This window comes from Asparagus officinalis, chromosome 9, assembly GCF_001876935.1.
Source record: "Asparagus officinalis chromosome 9, Aspof.V1, whole genome shotgun sequence".
Taxonomy (NCBI): Eukaryota; Viridiplantae; Streptophyta; class Magnoliopsida; order Asparagales; family Asparagaceae; genus Asparagus; species Asparagus officinalis.
Window position 1 is genome coordinate 9,020,667 of NC_033802.1, and position 22,021 is coordinate 9,042,687.

At 38.1% G+C, this 22,021-nt stretch overlaps 1 protein-coding gene across 1 annotated transcript; it reads left to right on the forward strand.

Annotated features, from left to right (window-relative positions):
• On the forward strand, positions 188–16,113 carry LOC109823170. The gene is made up of 6 exons (XM_020389456.1): positions 188–320; positions 386–522; positions 14,655–14,705; positions 14,936–15,319; positions 15,568–15,731; positions 15,789–16,113. Exons 1-6 carry the CDS (start codon positions 188–190, stop codon positions 16,111–16,113), a joined length of 1,194 nt encoding a protein of 397 aa, XP_020245045.1.

The following is a 22,021-nucleotide window of genomic DNA, read 5'->3' on the forward strand; positions in this document are numbered from 1 at the left end:
GGATAAATTGGTTTGTAGGTTGAAAAAATCGCTATACAGTTTGAAGCAGTCTCCTCGACAGTGGTATAGGTGATTCGATGGATTTATGATCGGTCATTCGTATACTCGGAGCCAGTTTGATCCTTGCGTGTATTATCGCAAGTTAAAAGGAGGTGCGTATATTTATTTGTTGCTTTATGTCGATGACATGTTGGTTGCTTCTATTTCCAGATCTGCTATAGATGGGTTAAAGACACAGCTTTCAAAGGAGTTTGAGATGAAGGATTTAGGTGAGGCTAAGCGCATTTTGGGAATGGAGATCGGTAGAGACAAAGAGAAGGGTAGAATTTGTTTGACACAGTGGCTTATTTGAAGAAGGTTCTACAGCGATTTAATATTAGTATAGAAACGAAGCCAGTTAGTGTACCTTTGGGAGCACATTTGAAGCTTTTAGCTGACATTTCACCGAAGATAGTTAAAGATAGAGAGTTGATATTGAAGACTCCATATGTGAGCGTAGTTGGAAGTTTAATGTACGTGATGGTATGTACAAGGTTGGATTTGTCACAGGCGGTGAACATGGTCTTGAGATACATGCACGATCCATGAGTAGATCATTGGGACGCTGTGAGATGGATTTTGAAGTACATTCAAGGTACGCTCAATGTTGATTTGGTTTATGAGCGGGACACTAGAGGTGGGTAGTTGTGCATTGGCTATGTTGATTCGGATTATGCTAGAGATTTGGATAAACGCTAGTCTACGATGGGATATGTATTCACTTTGACCCGTACGTCGGTGTGTTGGAGATGCACCTTGCAGTCTACGGTGGCTTTGTCTACGACAGAGCTAGAGTATATGGCAATTACGGAGGCTGTTAAGGAGGTGATTTGGCTTCGAGAACTTTTGGAGGAACTTGGTATATCACAGTGGTCCATTACTATTCATTATGATATCATGAGTGCTATCTATTTGGCGAAGATTCATGTTTTTCATGCGAGGACGAAGCACATTGATATTCGTTATCACTTCATTCGGGATGTTCTTGAAGATGGAGATGTGAAGATAGTGAAGGTACACACGAAGGATAATCCGGAGGATATGCTCACAAAGGTGGTTCTGAGCAACAAGTTTAATCATTGTCAAAACTTGTTGTACATTTATGATTATTGAGGCCATTGGCGGCCATTTGGCAGAACTACAATTAGCTTGATCCCGGTCAGAGGGTACGTAGGCAGCTATGATATAATAGTACAGCTGGTTTGGTCTGGTAGGAATTCGTGGTGTTCTTCTAGTGTTTGTGCAAAATTTAAAGTTTATCAAATGATGGACGAGGTGGAGAATTGAAGAAGAACTGACCTGCTAAGGATCGAAGCTTAACGGTGATGGCTGCAGATCTGGCGAGGAAGCTTGCCTGCTGGTGTCGAGGCCAGGACGAGCTCGCCTATCACCCCACTCCCACCTACCTCACCTTATGATGTAGATCTGACGAGGAAGCTCGCTTGGAGGCGAGGTCGAGCTCGCCTGTCGCTAGTGGATGCGCCAGCTGGAGGAGAGGCTCGCCCTAGGGTTTCCCTATAAAAGGGAAACCCTTGTTCACGAGCGAATAGAGCAAGCAGAGAGAGCCTGTTGAGCTTGGCGGCAGCATCTCTTTTCCTCTGCGATCTTGAGCTCTAATTTGTTCTGCTCTCTGTTATTAAAGAGGGGAATTAAATAGGGGGCTGTGATTAAAGAGGGGAAGTTGAGTTATCAAGTGAGAAGAGATTGAACAGTGTTTTAAGTTAAAAACACTGTTATTGTTTTGAGAGATCTCAATATTTAGACATTCTCCTTGAAAGTTTGTAATTTCTTGTGATTAAATAAGAAATTATTTGTGCCACTCCCGTAGACGTAGGTAAATTGCCAAACCATGTAAAATATCTGTGTTTGTGATTGGGTTGTCGTATTTAGATTGGATTGCACTCGTGTTAGGTTTGGTTAATCTTCTCTCGTGCTTTTCAGACTCGTTCGGTGTGCGAGCACGCTTCCGCAAGACGCGCAACAAGATAGTGGGGAGCTTAAAATCCTTGGTGGATTTCGCTTGTAGTCGTTTCTTTCTTTGTTATGCATGTGTTGTTGTCATAGTTGTCGGTGCTAGATTGAATCTACAACACCAATTGTTGGGGATTGTAGTCTCCCTGCCTACTGCGATCTGCGCAATTCGAAAGTTAACCTACAATCAACAAGATACAAAATGACCACAATCAAGAAGAAAGAACTCCGATATTTACGTGGTTCGGTCGACCAACTTCGACCTATGTCTACGGGCAAAAATACGAGAAATCCACTATGTATCAGGGAGAACTACAAGAGGAACCACTCAACTCTCGTCTCTCAATCTCTCAACCTCACATACATAATCAACTCTCGTATTATCTTCAAAGCTCTTTTCTTACAATCTTTTGAACGGACAAAGACGGTGAAACCCTCTCCTAATGATGTAATCTTTTATACGGATAAAGACTATGAAACCCTCGCCTCGCACAATATTCTTGAATCATGTTACATCCTCTGCTAACCCTAGATTACAAGAATATTGGCTCTCTCTTCTGTGCTTGATTTTTCCCCCAACAATAGAAGAATATATATAGGAAAATCAAAACCCTATTTCTAGCCTAATTTCCTAATTAGAATAAGATTCAAACTCCTAATCATGATGAGACTCAATCTCCTAATCATGATAGATCTCTAACCCTATCTAATTCTCATGAAGTTATACAAAAAATCAAAAGACACAATCCCAATAATTATAACACCAAATGATAAACGTGCGCCATCACATTTTTATTCACATAGTATTTTGAGTATATATAAATGCCTATCAAGTATACAAATCCATATAGATGCCCATCAAATATGCAATCCAAAAAACACCATAATTATTAATTAATCATAGCCAACAAATAATTTCCATAATCATCTCAATATAAGGAAAATTTTCACTTGAAATTGAAAGTGAAATTTACTCAATGTGATGGAGTTTCTGTGAGAAAGCCCCATCATACTACCATATTATGCCAGAGACGTTAACAAAAAATAAACTGCATCTGCAGCTCCAAATGTGTAGCTTGCACAGAGCGAATGTCAATTTTACATAGCGACAGCTTAACCAAATACATTAAACAGATAAAAGCTTCCCAAAATATACCATTAATTAACAACAGTAAAACCATAGATTATTTACAGTTATCCCCGAAAAAAAAGGAAGAAGAAGAAATATTCAGTCAATAGCAGTGGGTCTATAAAAACCACTGGCTACTATCACCGAACCTTAATCACATCCCTCCGCCGAATAGGTTGTCAAAGCCTACTTCGTGGAAAAATATAACTTAGAGTCCAAGCACAAAATAATAAAAAATGATTAATGCCAGCAAGTAAACCAAATCAATGTCTTTTATTGTTAGTAGAAGCCCTCACATTACTCTCCAACAAAATAATCTTATCGAAGACATTGTGAAGTTACTACATCTATGTTATCCTAATCAACAACATTTTTGGGCACTTCCTTGACTCCACTTATTTACTTTATTTAGAATTACTTTATTATCAATATACTTACACAATTATCCCTTATAATTTTTGCCAATTAAGTCATAAATTAGCATATGAACCGCGATATTGTAAATGATAGGATTCAAACACTGCAGAAATTTAGATCAGCAAAATTCAATTACAAATATATATTGTGCGCGGCGGAGCTCGAAAGCCAAATAGTGCACGACAAGACAATGAGAAAGATCACAACCAAATACAAGCACAAATCACAAATCACAGTAAGACAACGAATTTACATGGTTCAGCAAGTTGTTTATGTCAACGGGGCAAGAAGGGGGGAGTTCTTACTATTAGAGATGAAGAGAAATACAAATAGGGTTACAAATCTCACCAAAACCCTCAAACAAAGTTCTCTAGATCTCTCACAAATCCTCCCACAAAGGATGCAATAAACTCTCTCAAAGGCTGCTCAAAATCGTTCTTGCATTACACTAAAAAACGTGTTTAGGGTTATATATCAACTCACAATGAAACGGATTAGAAAACAGAATCAAGCCCAAGCTGTTAGCCTTCTTGTTTTGATGATGATTTACAAACAATTTACATCTAATATTATTTGTCTAGTGTTTGTGTTTTATATTTATTCTAGGCAAACAATATGTTGGAGGATGGATGGAATAGAGCTTTAACGATCATATCCAATGGAGATTGGCGGAATAGTGGAGTGAAGCAATGTACATTCAAGTTAAAGATACAAGTTCAAGCTTCATCCGCATAGTGTACCAAGTCAAGCTTATTGAAGATCAAGATCGGCTTGGGTAATCTAGTTTAGGTTTTATATTATGTGTGTTAGATACTCTAAGCTCAATATCATATACACACATATTTTATTGGTTTCCTTGTATATATATGTAGTCATATATATATACAACACAAGTTTTGGTTTTTACGTTTATAAATATGAAATTACATATTTCATATTTATTATTGTGATTTGGTTTAACTACTTAGATATGAAACAAATATATTTTCATATACATACTCATATGTTTCATTTTCTATTGTATTTATAAAAATATTGTATTCTTAGTTTTTGGACTTAACAATAATTATATATATATTTTATTAAGTCTACATAATCATTGTGCAAAGTTTTAAAACATGGTTTAGCCTAAATGTCAAAATTCATATGTTTACATTTTTATGTTTTGGACTATTTTGCAAAATGATGATATTTCTCATTTGGGAAGTCCTTTTTGTAAACCAGTTTTTGTAGCATGTTTATTATCTTGTCTACATCGCGGTCGACCGCAATTTTCCCACGGTCGACCGCCGATCGCCCAACAGTCATATTTAGTACAAAATCATATTTCTGATTCGTTGGGGTTTTTGGTCTTTTGTTTGGGGTTTTTGGCTGAGGTTTTGGGAGGCTATAAATACCCCATTGATCTTAGTTCTCAAATCCATCCAAGAAATGTTTTAAACAAGTTTTAAAAGAGTTTAAGTTTGTTTAGTTTATTTTTAGGGTTTGCTGTTACAAAGAGGAGTTTGCATCATCTGTTGAGGAGTTCATCTTCAATATCTTCTCATCCTCTCTTTGTGTTTATAGAGAAGTTTTCTAACTCTTTTCTCTAGCAATATTATTATTGATTTCCATATTCTTATTATTTACACACCCACTCACTTGAGTTAGATTTGATTTTACTCATTGTTTACACACCCACTCACTTGAGCTTATTGTATTTTCATACATAGTATATTTGGGTTGGTGAGAGTTATAACAATTGAGTATGAGCTTTTATTGTGTTCTCATCTATATTAGAGAACAATCATTCTTTGTATTGTGCTTAATCGTGAGATCACTTTGTAATACACTTGTACACCGAGAGGAGTGTGTGGTGAGAGTCGATGATCGTCCCAAGAGGAGTGGCGTCGGTTGACGAACCTAGGGAGAGGTTGTAACCGAGCACTTGAGGAAGACACGGCTAGGTCCAACACTTGTGAGGGTGTAGAGTGGGTTTGCAAGAGTGTGAGTTTTAGAGTTTTCGGTTAGCTAGAAAACCGAGTGTGTAGAAGTTCCGGCTTCCAAACCGGATTGTGATAGTAGATTTCTCCCCGGGAGTGGGGATCGGAGACGTAGGACGGAAGGTCCGAACTATGTGATCATTTGATTATGTTTGAGTGTGCTTTGGCGTTTATTCTTATTTGTGCTCATTGCTCATATCGTCATTGTCTCATTATTTACTTTGCTCACTATCTTGTTTATGTTTATTTCACCATTGTGTTAATTTGTATATCCTCACATATATCTCATAGTATATCTCATTACTAGGATATATCTCATTGTTCATATTGATTATTCTTGCTTATAACACTTGTACATCTTTCTTGCAAGAATAATTCTTTAGTTAGTTTTAATTAGCATAAAATCGGATTAGATTAGCATAAGACCCTAATCACCCCCCTCTAGGGTCTAACACAAGCCCTCTATGAGGTCGACCGTCGAACCCATCGTGCGATCGACCGCCAAAAGTCCAGAGACAAAATCGCCTACAGGGTTTTGGCGCAGTCAACCGCAGAACCTTCTTGGTTGACCATCAAAAGTTCAGAGACCAACCCTGTCATGTGCACGTTCGCGGTCGACTGCCACGCCATGTGCGGTCGATCGTGAATCTTCCAAAATGCCTCCTGCTTGTTTTCTCAAGAAGTTCGTTGTTGTTTCTACAATTCTCCACCTCGGTAAACATTTTACCAAAAACTAAGCCGACACCAATACCAACCAAACGTCCCACTTGTTACGTCCAGGATGCCATGGAATCAATCCATGACAACGGACTCAATCCACGACAAGTCAAGAACTAAAACGAGAGTTCAAACAATCCTTCCCCATCGAAATCAACTAATCCAACCGGTAGCATCTAAAAGACTGCCTACGTATCCTCTTGCTAAGGAATCAAGCCTCACGTAGTTCACCCAAATGGTCTCCAAAGGCCTCAACATTGAAAACTGTTTAATAGCTCCAAACAGTGACCAAACTTAGCACCCGAAACAACATTGGTCAACATATCTGAGGGTTGTCCTTTGTATGGACCTTCTCCAACATGACATCTCCATCATCCAACACATCATGAACAAAGTAAAATCTAACATCAATGTGCTTCGTACGTGTATGATAAACTTGGTTTTTTGCCAAATAGATAGCCGACATGCTAACATAATGTACTCAAATGGTCTCCTGTACAATTCCCAAGTCCTCCAACAATCCATGCAACCACAAAACCTCCTTCACAGCTTCAGTCACAGCCATATACTCCGCCTCTGTACTACAGAGAGCCACTATAGACTGAAGTGTGCATCTCCAACAAACCGGTGCTCCTACTAATGTACCATAGAATCCACTTCACAGCCTCCCAATGATCCTTCCCGGGGTCATGCATGTACCTCGATACCATGCTTACGGCCTGTGACAAATCTGGTCTCGTACACACCATCGCATACATCAAACTACCCACTGTACTAGCATATGGAACCTTCGATATGTAATCTCTCTCCTCAACTAAAACATGTGACATATTAGCTGAAAGCTTGAAGTGGGAGCCAATGGAGTACTCACAGCCTTTGCATTACCATCAAAGATGAATTTCTTTAACATCTTCTGCAAGTAACTCCTCTGTGTAAGCTTCAATCTCCCCTTCACTTTGTCTCTCTCGATCTCCATACCTAATATCTTTTTAGTTTCTCCAAAATCCTTCATCTCAAACTTGGATGACAGCTCCTTTTTCAACTTTCGAATAGCCGATGAATTCCTGGAAGCAATAAGCACATCATCAAGATGTAACAACAAATAAATATACTCACCATCTTTTAGCTTGTGTATATAAACACATGGGTCATATGGGCTCCTCATGTATCCATGGCCAATCATGAAGCTGTCGAATCTCTTGTACCACTGTCGTGACGATTGCTTCAAACCATAAAGAGATTTATTCAGCTTGCACACCAAATCTTCCTTTCCTGCAGCTTTGAATTCTAAGGGTTATGTCATGTAGATCTACTCATCTAAATCTCTATGTAGAAAGGCTATCTTAAATCCATATGGACAAAATCCAAATCCAGCTGTGCCACTAATGCCAATAAAATCCGAACCGACGAATGCTTCACAATGGGAGAAAATACCTCGTTGTAATCAACGCCCTCAAGCTGTGCATATTCCTTAGCAACCAATATGGCTTTGTACCTAATGTCCCTAATAGAAGATCTCTCTTTCTTAGCATATACCCACTTGTAACCAATAACTTTCTTTCTCTTAGGTAGCTTTGCAAGTTCCCAGGTGTCATTCTTCTGAAGAGACCGCATCTCCTTCTCCATAACTTCCCTCCACCTGATCGAATCAGAGCTAGACTCTGCCTTTCTGAATGTAGAAGGAACCATATCATTAACGACCTTCACTGATAAAGCATATGTAACCATGACATCATTGTATCTAACTGGCTGACGAATCACCCTTCTAGGTCTATTTACTGTAATGGACTCCTAAACATGATCCTGCTCCTGAGTCTCACCACCCACTGTATCCTCCAAATGCCCGTCTGTCATCCCATCTCCTTCCAGTGTCATCTCTGTAGGAGTCTTAATGGATACAATGATATCTGGAGTGGGTGGAGTCACATCATTCTCCACCTGCTGTGATATCCTACTAATCTGGTCTTCCTCCACCTGCCGAGGAACTTAAGGCCTCATTATGTACACCTCATCAAATGTGACATCTCTACTAATGACTATCTTCTTATCATGTGGATCCCATAACTTGAAGCCTTTAACACATTCTCTAAATCCTACAAAGACTTTTTTCCTTGCCCTCGGATTCAATTTTCTATCATTGACATGATAATAAGCAAGACACCCGAATATCTGAAGCAACTCATAGTCACTAGCCATCGAATCAGACTAATGCTCCATAGGAGCCTTCCCCTGTATCGTAGTGTATGTTAACCTATTAATGAGATAGCTCGCATAAACTAACTCCTCGGCCTAAAAGGATCTAGGCAATCCACTCTGTGTCATCATACATTATACCTTCTCCGGCAATGTACGTGAGATGAACATCGGATTGCGCCACCACTTCTTCATCAGAGAAGCCTCTCCCCAGCGGAGTCGCCATCTTTTGTATGTAGGGAAAATTGCAATGAAAAGAATAAAAAAAATTGATCTGTATTCCTTTGATTTCGATTACAATTTGATTACAAAAGAGAGGAGAACGAAATTGGTTCTTCCTCTTTGTTTAAAACTGGGTTCTTCACGGTGGCGATGGAGTGCCTCCCTCGAATGCTTGCGTCGAGTTTGCTCTCCGTTGACGATCCGCACGTCTTGATTCACTGGAACGATGTCTTCTCCTCACGATTTGACATTGTGGAGAACTTGCGTGGCAAGTTTAAAACTCTTGATGAGTTGATAACTCTGATCGAGTTTGAACTCTTGAAAAAGAGTTGATTTGAACCGAAGATCGGTTAATAAGCCAAGGCTAGAAGAAAGCTCCGGTGGTCGATCGTTGCTGAGGATGAACGTCGATCTCTCCCTTGCTGCTAAACCAAAAAATCTCCTCTTCCTGCTGCCAAGAAATTCCCTCCTCGCTGCCCAGTCTCAGATTCGAAAATGCCAGCCGAAAAAAAGCCTTCAACTCCGGACCCAAGAAGCCAACCCTCAACTCAGTTGAGTTTACTCATATTTATAGGGAATTAAGGGGTGTAACCACCCCCTTAATTCTTTCCATAGTGGGGCAGAAATCCCTCAAATCGTGGAGGGAAAACGGTTCCTGCAACCGTTCAACTCGTGTTTGAACGAGTCAAACGCCCACGTGGGCGTTCAGGATCCTAACTCCGCATTTTAGAATTGAGACGCGGAGTTCGGTACTCACTGGGTGTTGAAAAACGCGGGTCCGACCCCAACGTTTTAATGTTGTAACGCGGGTCCGACTCCAGCGTTTTGATGTTGTAACGTGGGATCGACCCTCGCGTTTTGATGTTGTAACGCGGATTCGACCCTCACGTTTTGATGTTGTAACGTGGGTTCGACCCTCGCGTTTTGATGTTGTAACGCGGGTTCGACCCCAGCGTTTTGATGTTGGCACACGGGGAGGACCTCCGCGTCTTGTCTTGAAGAGATTATCACAAAGTAATCTCTTTTGTCGTAGCGTTGCAAAGATCATTGTCTTGTAATCTTCATCTTGGCTCCTTGAGAATATGAGAGTCGTCAGATTGTAACTCCCGATGTTGATTATGAATGCTGTTGAACTAGAGCTCTCATCGGTTGTCGTGAAGGTCGTCAGTTTGTAAACTTCAGCGATCTACGTGAAAGTCTTCAAATTGTAGCCTTCTGGAAGTCGTCAGATTGTAACTTCCATCATCGGTGTTTTGATGGGGATCAGCTATCTATTGTGATTTTTAGACAGCCTACACCCCCATTCTGTTGCGGTGTCTCTTGAAATGTGAAGTGTCGTTTAATGCCGTGATCCCAGCAAAACTACAGAAATGGATCACTCTTGTACACTCCACCGTTATTTGAACAAAGAGTCTTTATATTTCTACCTGTCTACAGCTCTACTTTCTTCTTCCACTCCACAAAAATATCAAGGACCTCATGTTTATGCTTCGTTGTATATACCCAATTTCTCCTGGACTAGTCATCAATGAAAGTGATAAAATAGTTGGCCACACCAAGTGATGTGTGTTTGGAAGGGCCCCAAACATTTGTGTGAATATAATCTAATATATCTTGGGTGTTGTGAATAGCGGTGCCGAACTTCACTCTAGTCTTCATCCCAAGTACACAATGCTCATACAACTCCATCTTGGAGGTTTTCGCACCTTTCAATAGCCCATGTTTTGCTAATGTCTATAGGGACTTATCACCGGTGTATCCTAAACGCATGTGTCATAGGCAGGTAGTGTCCTCCTCTGTAGTGATAGAAGCTACCAAACCCCCTGTAACTGTCTTGTCCTTCAAGTAGTATATGTTGTTTTTCCTGACACCTCGCATCACCATCATAGAACCCTTCATGACCTTCACAGTAGCATCCTCTAAGGTCACCCGATAACCTGTTGCCTCTAAAGTACCAAGAGAAATGATATTCTTCGTCGACTACGGCACGAACCTCACTTCTTTCAACTCCCTAACCACTCCGTCATGCATCCTGATCCGGACTGAAGCAATACCACTAATAAGGCATATGTGATCATTTCCCATAAGCACGACTGTAGGACCTAAAATAGATACACTTGAACACTAGAGGGGGGGGTGAATAGTGTTCTTTTAAAATTAATGCAAAGTATATTATAAATTGCAAAGAAAAATGGCAATCTCAGAAATTCACAATCACAAACACAAGGATTTTATACTGGTTCCACCAATCCGGTGTACATCCAGTCCCCAAGCAAATCCCGTTTGAGAGTTTTCACTATGATTTTGAATAAACTTACAAAATCAAACGCAAACCTGACCAATTTGCAAGTCCCTGCAAATTGCAACACCAATTGACAAACACCTTGTCAATTTGAACACCAATCTCTAAACCAAGAGATTAACCTTCTCACACCCGAGAGAAAACCTTGTTGAAGCAAGAACACAATTGATCCTATAAGCCTTGAATGTGTAGTGAAGTACAGCAGTGGCTTAGGATTCTTTTAACCTCTGTAAATTACCTAAATGATAAGTATTTGATCAATGTTTAGAGGCAATTTCAGAAACTTCTATTTTTCACAAAATCTGAATATTTTTGACTTGAAAAATTGCTCAAAGATCAAAGCTTATGGGTATGTAAGTCTCTGCAATTTTTCTGAACAAATAACCTATTTATAGCCCTTGAAAAAACAATTTTTAAACTTTAAAAACGTTTAAAAACAGCTATAAACTGTCAGATATTCAAACTTTGAAAACTAGAAAAACTGTATCTGTAGTCGACTACTGTTGACATTAGTCGACTACACTGAGTTCAAACAGACTCTGTTTTTGGAAAATTTTCTCAGTAGTCGACTACACTGTATTTTGACAGAAACTGATAAAATGAAATTTGAGTTCAGTAGTCGACTATAATGATGATTAGTCGACTATACTGTAAATTGACAGAAACATGTATTTGAGTTTTATACATGAGTAGTCGACTACTATTCTAATTAGTCGACTACTAAGATCAAAAAATCTGATGTAAGGATTTTTATAATCAAGTTTTAACTAAAATTCTAATGGTTAACATAGGGGATTTCTATAGTTAACCAACACACTAAGCCTGTGTTAGTATGTTCTAAAATTATGTGTGTGCGTGTGTGTGATCAAAGCTTGTATAATTATTCTAAGTAAAGAAAATGTAAAATACATTATCTCTTTTGTTCTTCATTTTCTTCACTTCAAAATGCCTTGAAATCAACTTGCACTTGTACATATTCTGATATTGAAATCTGCATATAAAAGTTAGTGCACACACTGTATAAATTGTTATCATCAAAACACTATCATGGAGATATGATATTCAACAACGACATCCTCTCTTTCTAGCTCCTCGAAGCTATAGAACCAATCCCTCCTAGGGAAAATATGATATGTAGCTCCCGAATCCAACATCCACTCCGTAGAGTCGGCATAGAAAACAGATGATAGTGCAGAGCATGAATAGCCTGAAGAATCTGAATCTGAATGTTCGTCAACATCTTTTGCAACATTCACTTATGAAGCTTGTACAGTTTTCCCGTTGTTCTTCCCGGCTTTGTCCTTTAACTTTAGACAGTCGATCTTCCAATGTCCCTATTCTTTACAAAAACGACATTGATTTCTATTTTTTTCAACACTCTTATAGCCACCTCTATTCTTTGATTTTAAGCGGTTGACTTAGCGGTGATTTGGACTACGACCTCGAACTGTTAATGCATCTCCCGATGCCTTCTCGGAGGGTTCGCCATCACTCTTCCATAACTCATAGTTCACCAATGCTGAGGTCACCTTATTGTAGGTAACAATAGTTCTTTCATTGATCATAGTGAGAACGAACGTACCATAATCATCCTCCGGCAATGAACACAAAAGTAGCATCGCCTTGTCTTCATCCTCAACCATGATGTATATATTGGTCAAATCTGAAAGTAACTTCGTGAAGTTATTTACATGTTCTCTAATGGAAAATCCCCTCTTTATCTTGAACTGGTAAAACCTCTTCTTTAAGTGAAGCCGATTCTCAATGCTCTTCGTAAGATACTTTTCATTGAGCGTTTCTCATAATTTCTTCGCTGACGTCTCGTTCATCACATCATAAATAAGGTCCGGCATCAAGCATGACCGAATAACTCCACAAGCCGTACTGTTCATCTTCTTCTAAACCTTATCCTCTATGTCTTCAGGTTTCTCTTGTAACTCAAGAGTCTCCTCCAAAATTTGTGCATCCAACGCAGCCATTACCTGGCACCTCCACAAACCAAAATTGATCTTTCCATCGAACTTCAGCACATCAATCTTTGTATTATTGATGCTCAAACTCTATATCACCTTCGTAAGATATGACCCCGATGTGCTTGCTTCTCTCATATTGTAGATCTAACTCTCGAAGTAAGAATCCTTCAGCGAATCCTTCGAACAAGCCCCAAGCCAAACCCAAAGCTCTGATACCACTTGTTGTGCGCAGCGGAGGTCGATAACTAAATAGTGCATGACAAGACAATGAGAAAGATCTTAATCAAACACAAGCACAAATCACAGCAAGACAACGAATTTACGTGGTTCGGCAAGTTGCCTATGTCCACGGGGCAAGGAGGGGAGAGTTCTTACTATTAGAGATGAAGAGAAATACAAATAGGGTTACAAATCTCACCAAAACCCTCAAACAAAGCTCTCTAGATCTCTCACAAATCCTCTCACAAAGGTTGCAATAAACTCTCTCAAAGGCTGTTCAAAATCTTCCTTGCATAACCCTAAAAAACGTGTTTAGGGTTATATATCAACTCACAATAAAACGGATCAGAAAATAGAATCAGGCCCAAACCCGCTACGCGGTCGACCGCTGAACCCATATTGCGGTTGACCACCAAAAGTCCAAAGACCAACCCTGTCGTGTGCACGTTCGTGGTCGACCGTGAAGCTTCCAAAATGCCTCCTGCTTGTTTTATCCTGAACTTCATCACCATTTCTACATCTATGTTATCCTAATCATCAACATTTTAGGGCACTTCCTTGACTCTACTTATTTACTTTATTTAGAATTACTTTAGTATCAATATACTTACACAATTATCCCTTATAATTTTTGCCAATTAAGTCATAAATTGGCATATGAACCGCGATATTGTAAATGATAGGATTCAAACACTGCAGAAATTTAGATCAGCAAAATCCAATTACAAATATATTTACTAACAACGATAATGCAAATTCATTAAAAGCAATAGCCAGAAAATTTAGAAGCATGAAAGAACAAGCTGTATTTATACGATAAAAATAACTTATATTAAATAACTATATAACTCATCATGAAACTTTTATTCTTTTTGTTGCCCTTGTATTTTTACTAAAATAACATGGCATAAATAACATATAATAGGAAGAATATTAGACATTAAATAAATATAGTGAAGAGATCATAGAATTAGAAAGGACAGATATATTGATTAGCAATGAAATACTAGACATAGGAAATGCTTCCTTAGAAAGAGTACAGTAATACAAAAGAGTACAATACCATGATAAATAATGATGAAAAGCTAGGGGGTGCTATGCTTATTGATGCAGATACAAAAGACTTCAACTCTTTTATTGAAGATTGTCAACTATCTCACCTCAAAACTTTGGGGAATTTTTTCACCTGGAACAATAAACAAGAGCATGACACAAGAGTCTGGTGCAGATTGGATAGAGGACTAGTAAACGACACATGGATTCGAAAATATAGTTCAAGTCATGTAGAGTTCCTGCTCCCAAGCTTTTCAGACCATTCTCCTGCAGTGATATCAATTTATGAAGAGGAAAAACAAGGAAAAAAATCATTTAAGTTCTTCAATATGTGGATTAATCATAGCAATTTTCTGCCCACAGTTTCTACCACATGGCAAGATTAAGTTGAAGGCTATAGAATGTTCTCAGTACTTACTATACTCAAATGTTTGAAGGGTGCTTTGAAAGAACCTAACAGGAAGCATTATGGAAATATAAGTGAGCAGGTGCAAAGGGCTAAATATGCTTTAGAGGAATTTCAAAAAAGACTCCAAGTAGATCCTCTTAATCCTTCTTTCATCAGGCAAGAAAAAGAGAGTTTAACTACCTATAATAAACTCTTACAATGTGAAATGTCTTTCTACTAACAAAAAGCCGAAATCTAATGGAGTATCAAAGGGGACAGATGCACAAACTAGTTTCATTCCATTATTAAAGCTAACAGACATCTGAATAGAGTGCTAGTTTTAAAAACAGCATGGGTGAAAGAATAACAGATAGAGAGATGATTGTAAATGAATTTATCTCTTACTACAAGAACCTTATGGGCACTGCTGTATCAACTTCTAATCCTAGCATAAGGATTATTCAAAATGACCCCTGCTTGAATAAAAACCAATGCAGAAGCCTATCAGTACCAGTTTCAAAAGACAAAATCAAGCATGTTGTCTTCTCTATGCCTGATAACAAATCTCCAGGTCCTGATGGATATGGAGCTGCTTTTTTCAAATCTGTTTGGTCTGTTGTTGGTGAGGAGGTTACACTTGCAATAGAGATTTTTTTCAAAACATGGAAGCTGCTGGGAGCAATAAATTCAACATCTATCACCCTTATCCCTAAGGTACACTATCCAAATATTCCTCTAATTTCAGGCCAATCTCCTGTTACAATTGCCTATATAAAGTGATATCAAAAATTCTTGCAAACAGATTACAATCAGTTATGGGGTGTCTTATTAGTGAAGTTCAAAGTGCTTTTGTAAAGAGTAGACATATTGCAAATAATATCCTTCTAGCACATGAATTAGTCAAAAACTATGGCAGAAAACATATTTTCACTAGAGTTATGATAAACATTGATATTAAAAAGGCCTTTGATACCATTAGTTGGAATTTCATTGAGGAAATGTTAAAAGGCTTGTGCTTCCCTAGTTTTCTGTCTAGTAGGATCATGACTTGTATATCTAGTCCAAAGTACTCCATCTCCCTCAATGACTCCATTCATGGCTACTTCAAAGGAGAAAGAGGATTAAGGCAAGGGGATTCTCTCTCTCCCTATTTGTTCATCTTAGGGATGTAATATCTTTCCAGAAGCCTTGACCTTCTGAAACAAGACAGAAGCTTCAAATTTCATCCAAAATGTGGAAGGCTTAATATCACTCATTTAATCTTCGCTGATGATCTCTTGTTATTTTGCAAAGGGGGTCTTAGTTCAATTCAGAAACTCTACCAATGTGTTACTAGTTTCAGTGAAGTGTCTGCGCTTAAAGCAAATCCAAACAAATGTGCCATTTTTTATGAAGGAGTGACTGAGCCTGTCAAGGACAATATCAAGGAGTTTCTGGGTTTTACTGAGGGGAGTATGCCTATCAGATACTTGGGGATCCCCTTAGTTTGCAAAAGGCTCACTTACTAGGATTGCAGCCCCCTCTTTCATAGAATCACCACACAATTTCAGAATTGCTTGAAGCAAAGGAACCTGTCATATGCTGACCGAATACAGATAATTAAGAGTGTCATCCTTGCATTCAAATTTTTTGGACTTCCAGCTATATATTGCCAGTTAAAGTGCTTCAAAAGGTAGATGAACTCTGCAGGAAATTCCTCTGGGGCAAAAATGATCAAGTCTTCAAGACTCCCTTGGTATCATGGGAAAAAACATGCACGGGGAAAATATATGGTGGTCTGGGGATTTTCTCTTCAATCTTATAGAATTATGCAGGTGCATTGAAACAATTTGGGATATTCATTCAAACAAGTAATGCCTATGGATCAAATGGATCCATGGCACATATCTGAAACACATGAACATATGGCAAGTGGAAACAAAAGTGAGGGACTCTTTGATGTGGAAGCAATTATTGAAAATCAGAAACAAAGCTTTGAATCATTGTGGAGGAGTTGAAAACTTAGTGAAATTAATCAGGTCATGTAGCAAAAGTTCTAAAATTAAGCTCTCGAGCCTGTATCATGCCTTATCCTCTGCCACTGTCACAGTACCATGGTGCACCACTATCTAGGGAGGATTAAACTACCCTAAGCATTATGTCATTGTTTGGCTTGCTGTTTAAGACATGCTTTTAACACAAGATAAACTGATCAGTAGAGGAATTATCCAAGCAAACAAATATGTTTTATGCTCAGAATCAGATGCTGAAAGTAGAAATCACCTTTTCTTTGAATGCAATTACTCGAAAGAAATCTGAAACAGAATTATGGACTGACTACACTTTAAATAGAGAAGTTTTGATTGGAACCAGTTAATAAACTGGTACGGTTCCAATTTGAGGGGGAAGGGATTCAAGCAAAGAATAAAAAGAATGACATTTTCCACTTCAATATACAACATTTGGTTGGAAAGGAATGGAAGGATCTTCACTCTGAAATCCAGAATGATAGAGCAGCTAGTTAAAATCATTAAGGTGGATTTGTTGACAATCATCCTCAACAGTGATATACCTGCAGAGATTAAGGAATATTGAATAATTTCTTTATAAATTTTAGTGGTTCCTTAAGGCTCTATTCTTCAGGTTTTAGTTAGTCAGGGGTTTTTTCTCTCTCTTTTGCTGTGTTTCTTTCTTTTATTTTCTTTCAACAGCTTGTAGCATACTCAGTATAAGAGTTCTTGATGTTAGAAATGTCATTCCCATTTAATATGAGAATTTTTATTCCAAATGACTTCTTAAGGAATAGCTATTCCCACTTAAGTGAGAATAAAGATAATAAAATAAATTTAATATATACCCTTCTTAAAGATATTCTCACTTAATTCTCTAATTTCACCCAAATATAAGAATGAGAATGAGCATTCCATTCCCGCATAAATTTTATTCCATTCCTACATTCATTCCATTCTCACTTGACTTTATTCTCACGTATCAAACAATGCGTTAAGGTAATAAATGTAAATTCGGCGTCTAAGGGGGTGTTTGGTTGCACAATTTTATAGAAAAGTTTTCTCAAAATATCTAACAATGGTAATTCTGTAATTAAAAATTTTCTGTAGATTTCCATAAACTGTGTTTGGTTTAAAAAAAATTTACAGAAATACTTTCTGTAAAGTACAGAAACGTACCAAAATTTACAGAAATTAATTTCCTCTCAAAATGGGCGGAAATCACCCAGAAATCTGACACCACATTAACATTTTTCTATAAAGTTGGCACTTTTCTATAAATTTAATGGGTGTTTGGTTCAATTTCTACAAATAATAGGAAATCTTGCTATTTTCTATAAAGTTATGGGTCATTTTCTTGTTTTGAACCAAACAAGCAAAGTACAAAAAATAAGAAAATTGATACTTTTTTACTTCTCAAAACTTTTCCTATAACTTTTTTAAAAAATACAAGGAAATTATATTTTGAATGGAAAATATTTTCTATAATTTGTAGAAATTGAACCAAACACCCCCTAAGATTCTAAATGCGTTTTCTTATCGTCTGCCACGTTTCACTCGTTAAGGTAATAAATGTAAATTCGGCGTCTAAGATTCTAAATGCGTTTTCTTATCGTCTGCCACGTTTCACTCGTAAACAACTTCGCATGGGGGTATTTGTGTAATTTCTCTCATGCATTGCTCCTATCGCCCACTTTATAAAACTCTATTTTTTTTCTTCCCAAAAATAGAAAAAAAAGAGAAGAAGAAGAAGTTGGTAGGATTCATCGCGAGGGAGCGCAAAGAGCGAGATGGAAGCCCCATTGTGCTGCAATGAAACCCATCATAGGTCTCACTTTGCTCCCTCTTTTAAAGATTTAAATTTTCTTTTGCATGCTAATCAAATAGGGACATCACAATCCTTTATACCAAATGTTGCGGTCAGCTACAAGAAATGTTCTTCCGTTAGGCTTAGTTACTCTTGTCCTTAGATTGTTAAAAGGGGTTAATTTTTGTTATGTTCAGTTAATTTTTTAAACTCATCTGAAGAATCACTAAAATTTCTATTTTGGGAGAGAAGTTTATGTTTCGACCTATTAAGAGGCCTCAAAATTAATTCTTTTATGGTATTGGAGGTTGTGAGAGGGGAAAATGAGAGGAGCTTGATTGGGATATTAACCTAACAAAATCAATCTCTATTGATCTATGCTCTCAGTTTTTCTATGCTATTATAAAATCATGACGTAATACCGTGCTTATTTCTTTCCGGCCACAAAATAACTATTTGAAGTAACAATCTAGATCTTATTGAAATCATGAATTTCCACTTACAATTTAATACAATATTTGTTAAATAATAATATTACGGGCTCAGCGTCAAAAATATATTGATGTCTATTTCGGTTGCGACCGTTGTTATGGGTATGGGTCTTGAGAGTTTTAGCGATCTCAGCAATTTAAGATTAGAATTATTTGCAGTTCATGGCATAAGTTAGATCTTAATCTTTTTACCAATTTATTCTTTTTTATTTCACCCCAAATATAACACTATAAATCAAATTTTCTATTCAAAACCTCAAATCTTCTTTCTATTCTGGTCTATTTTTGGAAAATTTCAGCGTGCAATATAGCGTGCAAAATTTCAGCGTGCAATTTATGTTACTTTGATTGACCCGAAAAACCTCCTTTAATACTGTTACTATTCTGGTCTATTTTGGTGGTTCCATTGCAAGCACAAGGGACTTCTACTTCGCTCTTCTGCCCTTCTCTCATGGTGAATCCTACTTGTATTTATTGTGCTTTCTATCCTGGGAATGATTACTCTCCGTGAATGGTATGTAGCTAAAAATAATTACTGATGTAAGATGTTAATAGATTCTCCATTTTTCTTTCTTTCGTTGGTGTGATAATCATTGGAGGATGCTTTGAAATGTCTTAAATGCTTTCAAATGTCTTATGTGGCATAGATTTAGCATCTTTGGAATATTGGACTTCAAGAATGCAATGAATTTAATGTAATTTAATCATGTAAAGGTTAATACAGCCTCGATCTCATTCTACCGTTGTTCTTCCTTGACTATATTTATAGAGAGCCAAGCTATGTAGAACTACTGGTGTAGGTGAAGAGATGAATAATAAGATGGCCCACATTAGAAGATAGCAATAAGGTCTGTTGTGTAGATTGAAAATCACTAATTCTTCTATATGGGGAGCCCATTTGAAGGATAAGGCAATAACCTTTAAATTTTTTTTTCAATAACTAATCCTCATAGTCCACATATCCAAGTTTGGCCCCACAGCTTAAAATCCTGTTCATTTTAACCTACTGCTTCTTTGTCTTATTGTTTTCATTTCATATTTTATGAGAACTAAAATTTCTATAAAAATTTTGTGTTTCTTTTATTAAGAGATTATAAATTGGAAAATGGCTTGTTTTATGAACTATATACTTAAATGACCCTTTAACACTTGAAAATGAACAAACTAGACGGAATTATTTACCGTCTAGTTTGTTCCTTCTAGTTTGAGACAATCTAGACAGAAATTTTCGTCTACATTGACAAACTAGATAGTTTTATTTTTTAATTTCATTTAGATTGACAGAAATGCTAAAGCCTTTACGCTAACGGCCCCCCGCCGCCGTCCCCCCAAACAAAAAAAAAAATTCTCCGTCGTACGTCTCTATCGTGATTTCCACCCCACCCTAAAAAAAAACAAAATGCCGCCCACCCTCGTCTTGCCTCCGCCGCGCAACTCCTCCCTCTCTCTGAGGTCTTGCCTCTCCCCGCTCCGGCGCTACCCTGCTCTCTCTGCCTCTCGCCTTTTTCCTTTGTTAGTTTGTTCTGGATGCTTCCGTTGTTTGCTGCGCTTCCTAACCCACTACCGTCCGCCGATGCCCCCGCCTGTCCCCCTTACCCCCGTCCCTGCCCTCCTCCCCCGCCCCCTACGCCCTCCGGTCCGCCCGACCCTGCCTGACCCTCCCCTTCTCCCCCGTCCGCCCCTCGCTGGTCCAGCCCGTGCAATCGACCTAGTGTCCTTCTACCCTGCCGCACGCCTACCCCGTCGTTCGCTGCGGCCTCTGCTTCCTCGTCGCCCACCGCCCGCACGGTCAGCGCTGTGCAGTCGCCTCTGTCGCCGTAAACGCCCTGCACCGCTCTCTCCTCGGCCTCTCTTCCTCTATCCCCGCGCCCTCGCGCCCTCCTGCCTCGCCCTTATTAAAAAATAAACCATAAAACCCTAGCTTCCCCCCTCGGGCCGTTCACGCACCCTCTTCCTAAGACCACCGCACGGCGCACCCATCATTTTTGGATCTTATCGTCTCTCATCTCCTTAAAAGTTTTTTTTTATTTGCAATGCTTGAAGAGTTTTTTTATTTGTAATAGTACTCTATTTTTTTATTTATCTTGTGTATTCTATGCTATTCATCTCATGTTATGGATGGACTTGGTATTGCTAGTGTATTTGTTGTAAATATTCAGATAATATACGTTTTCACTGAAATGGATATTAGCTTAGATGGTTTGGTGTGTATATTGGACTGGATTGTTGGATGTGTATTTTGGATTGGATTGTTGAATGTGCGTATTGGAGATGAATATTGATTATATTGATTCGATGTGTATGTTAAATATACAGGAATTATGTATTCATGTGTATATCGTGAATGTAATGTAATGTACAGGGAATCAACATTTTAAAAAAATATGCGGAAAAAAGACTAACCTAGACGGAATTTCCATCTAGATTAAGTCAATCTGGACAGAAATTCCATCTAGGTTGCTACCTAGACTAATTTTCGTCTTCCGTCTAGGTTGTTTTATGTCTAGTTTGAGCAATCTAGACGGAATTCCATCTAGTTTACTTCAAACTAAATGAAAATATCCTAGACGTACTTTTTAGATGGATTTCCATCTAGATTGATCAACCTAGACAGAAATCTAAGCTGTTGGCCTTCTTGTTTTGATGATGTTTAACAAACAATTTACCACTAATGTTGTTTGTCTAGTATTTGTGTTTTCGTATTTATTGTAGACAAACAACGAAATTGGAGGATGGATGGATTGCGCCATAACGACGATATCAAATGGAGGTTGGCGGAATTGTGGAGTGAATCAACATACAATTCAAGTTAAAGATCAAGTTCAAGCTTCATCCGCAAAGTGTACCAAGTCAAGCTTATTGAAGATCAAGATCGGCTTGGGTAATCTAGTTTAGGTTTTATATTATGTGTGTTAAGCACCTTAAGCTCAATATCATATACACACACGTATTTGGTTTCTATGTATATATATAGTTATATATATACATGCATGGTTTTGGGTTTTTCATGTTTTGAATACTTTTGCAAAATAATGAGATTTCACAATTGAGAAATGAAAATTGGAAAAATCTTTTTGTAACATGTTCAAAATATCATTTGCAAACATTTCTCAAAGTTTCATCAAGTTTG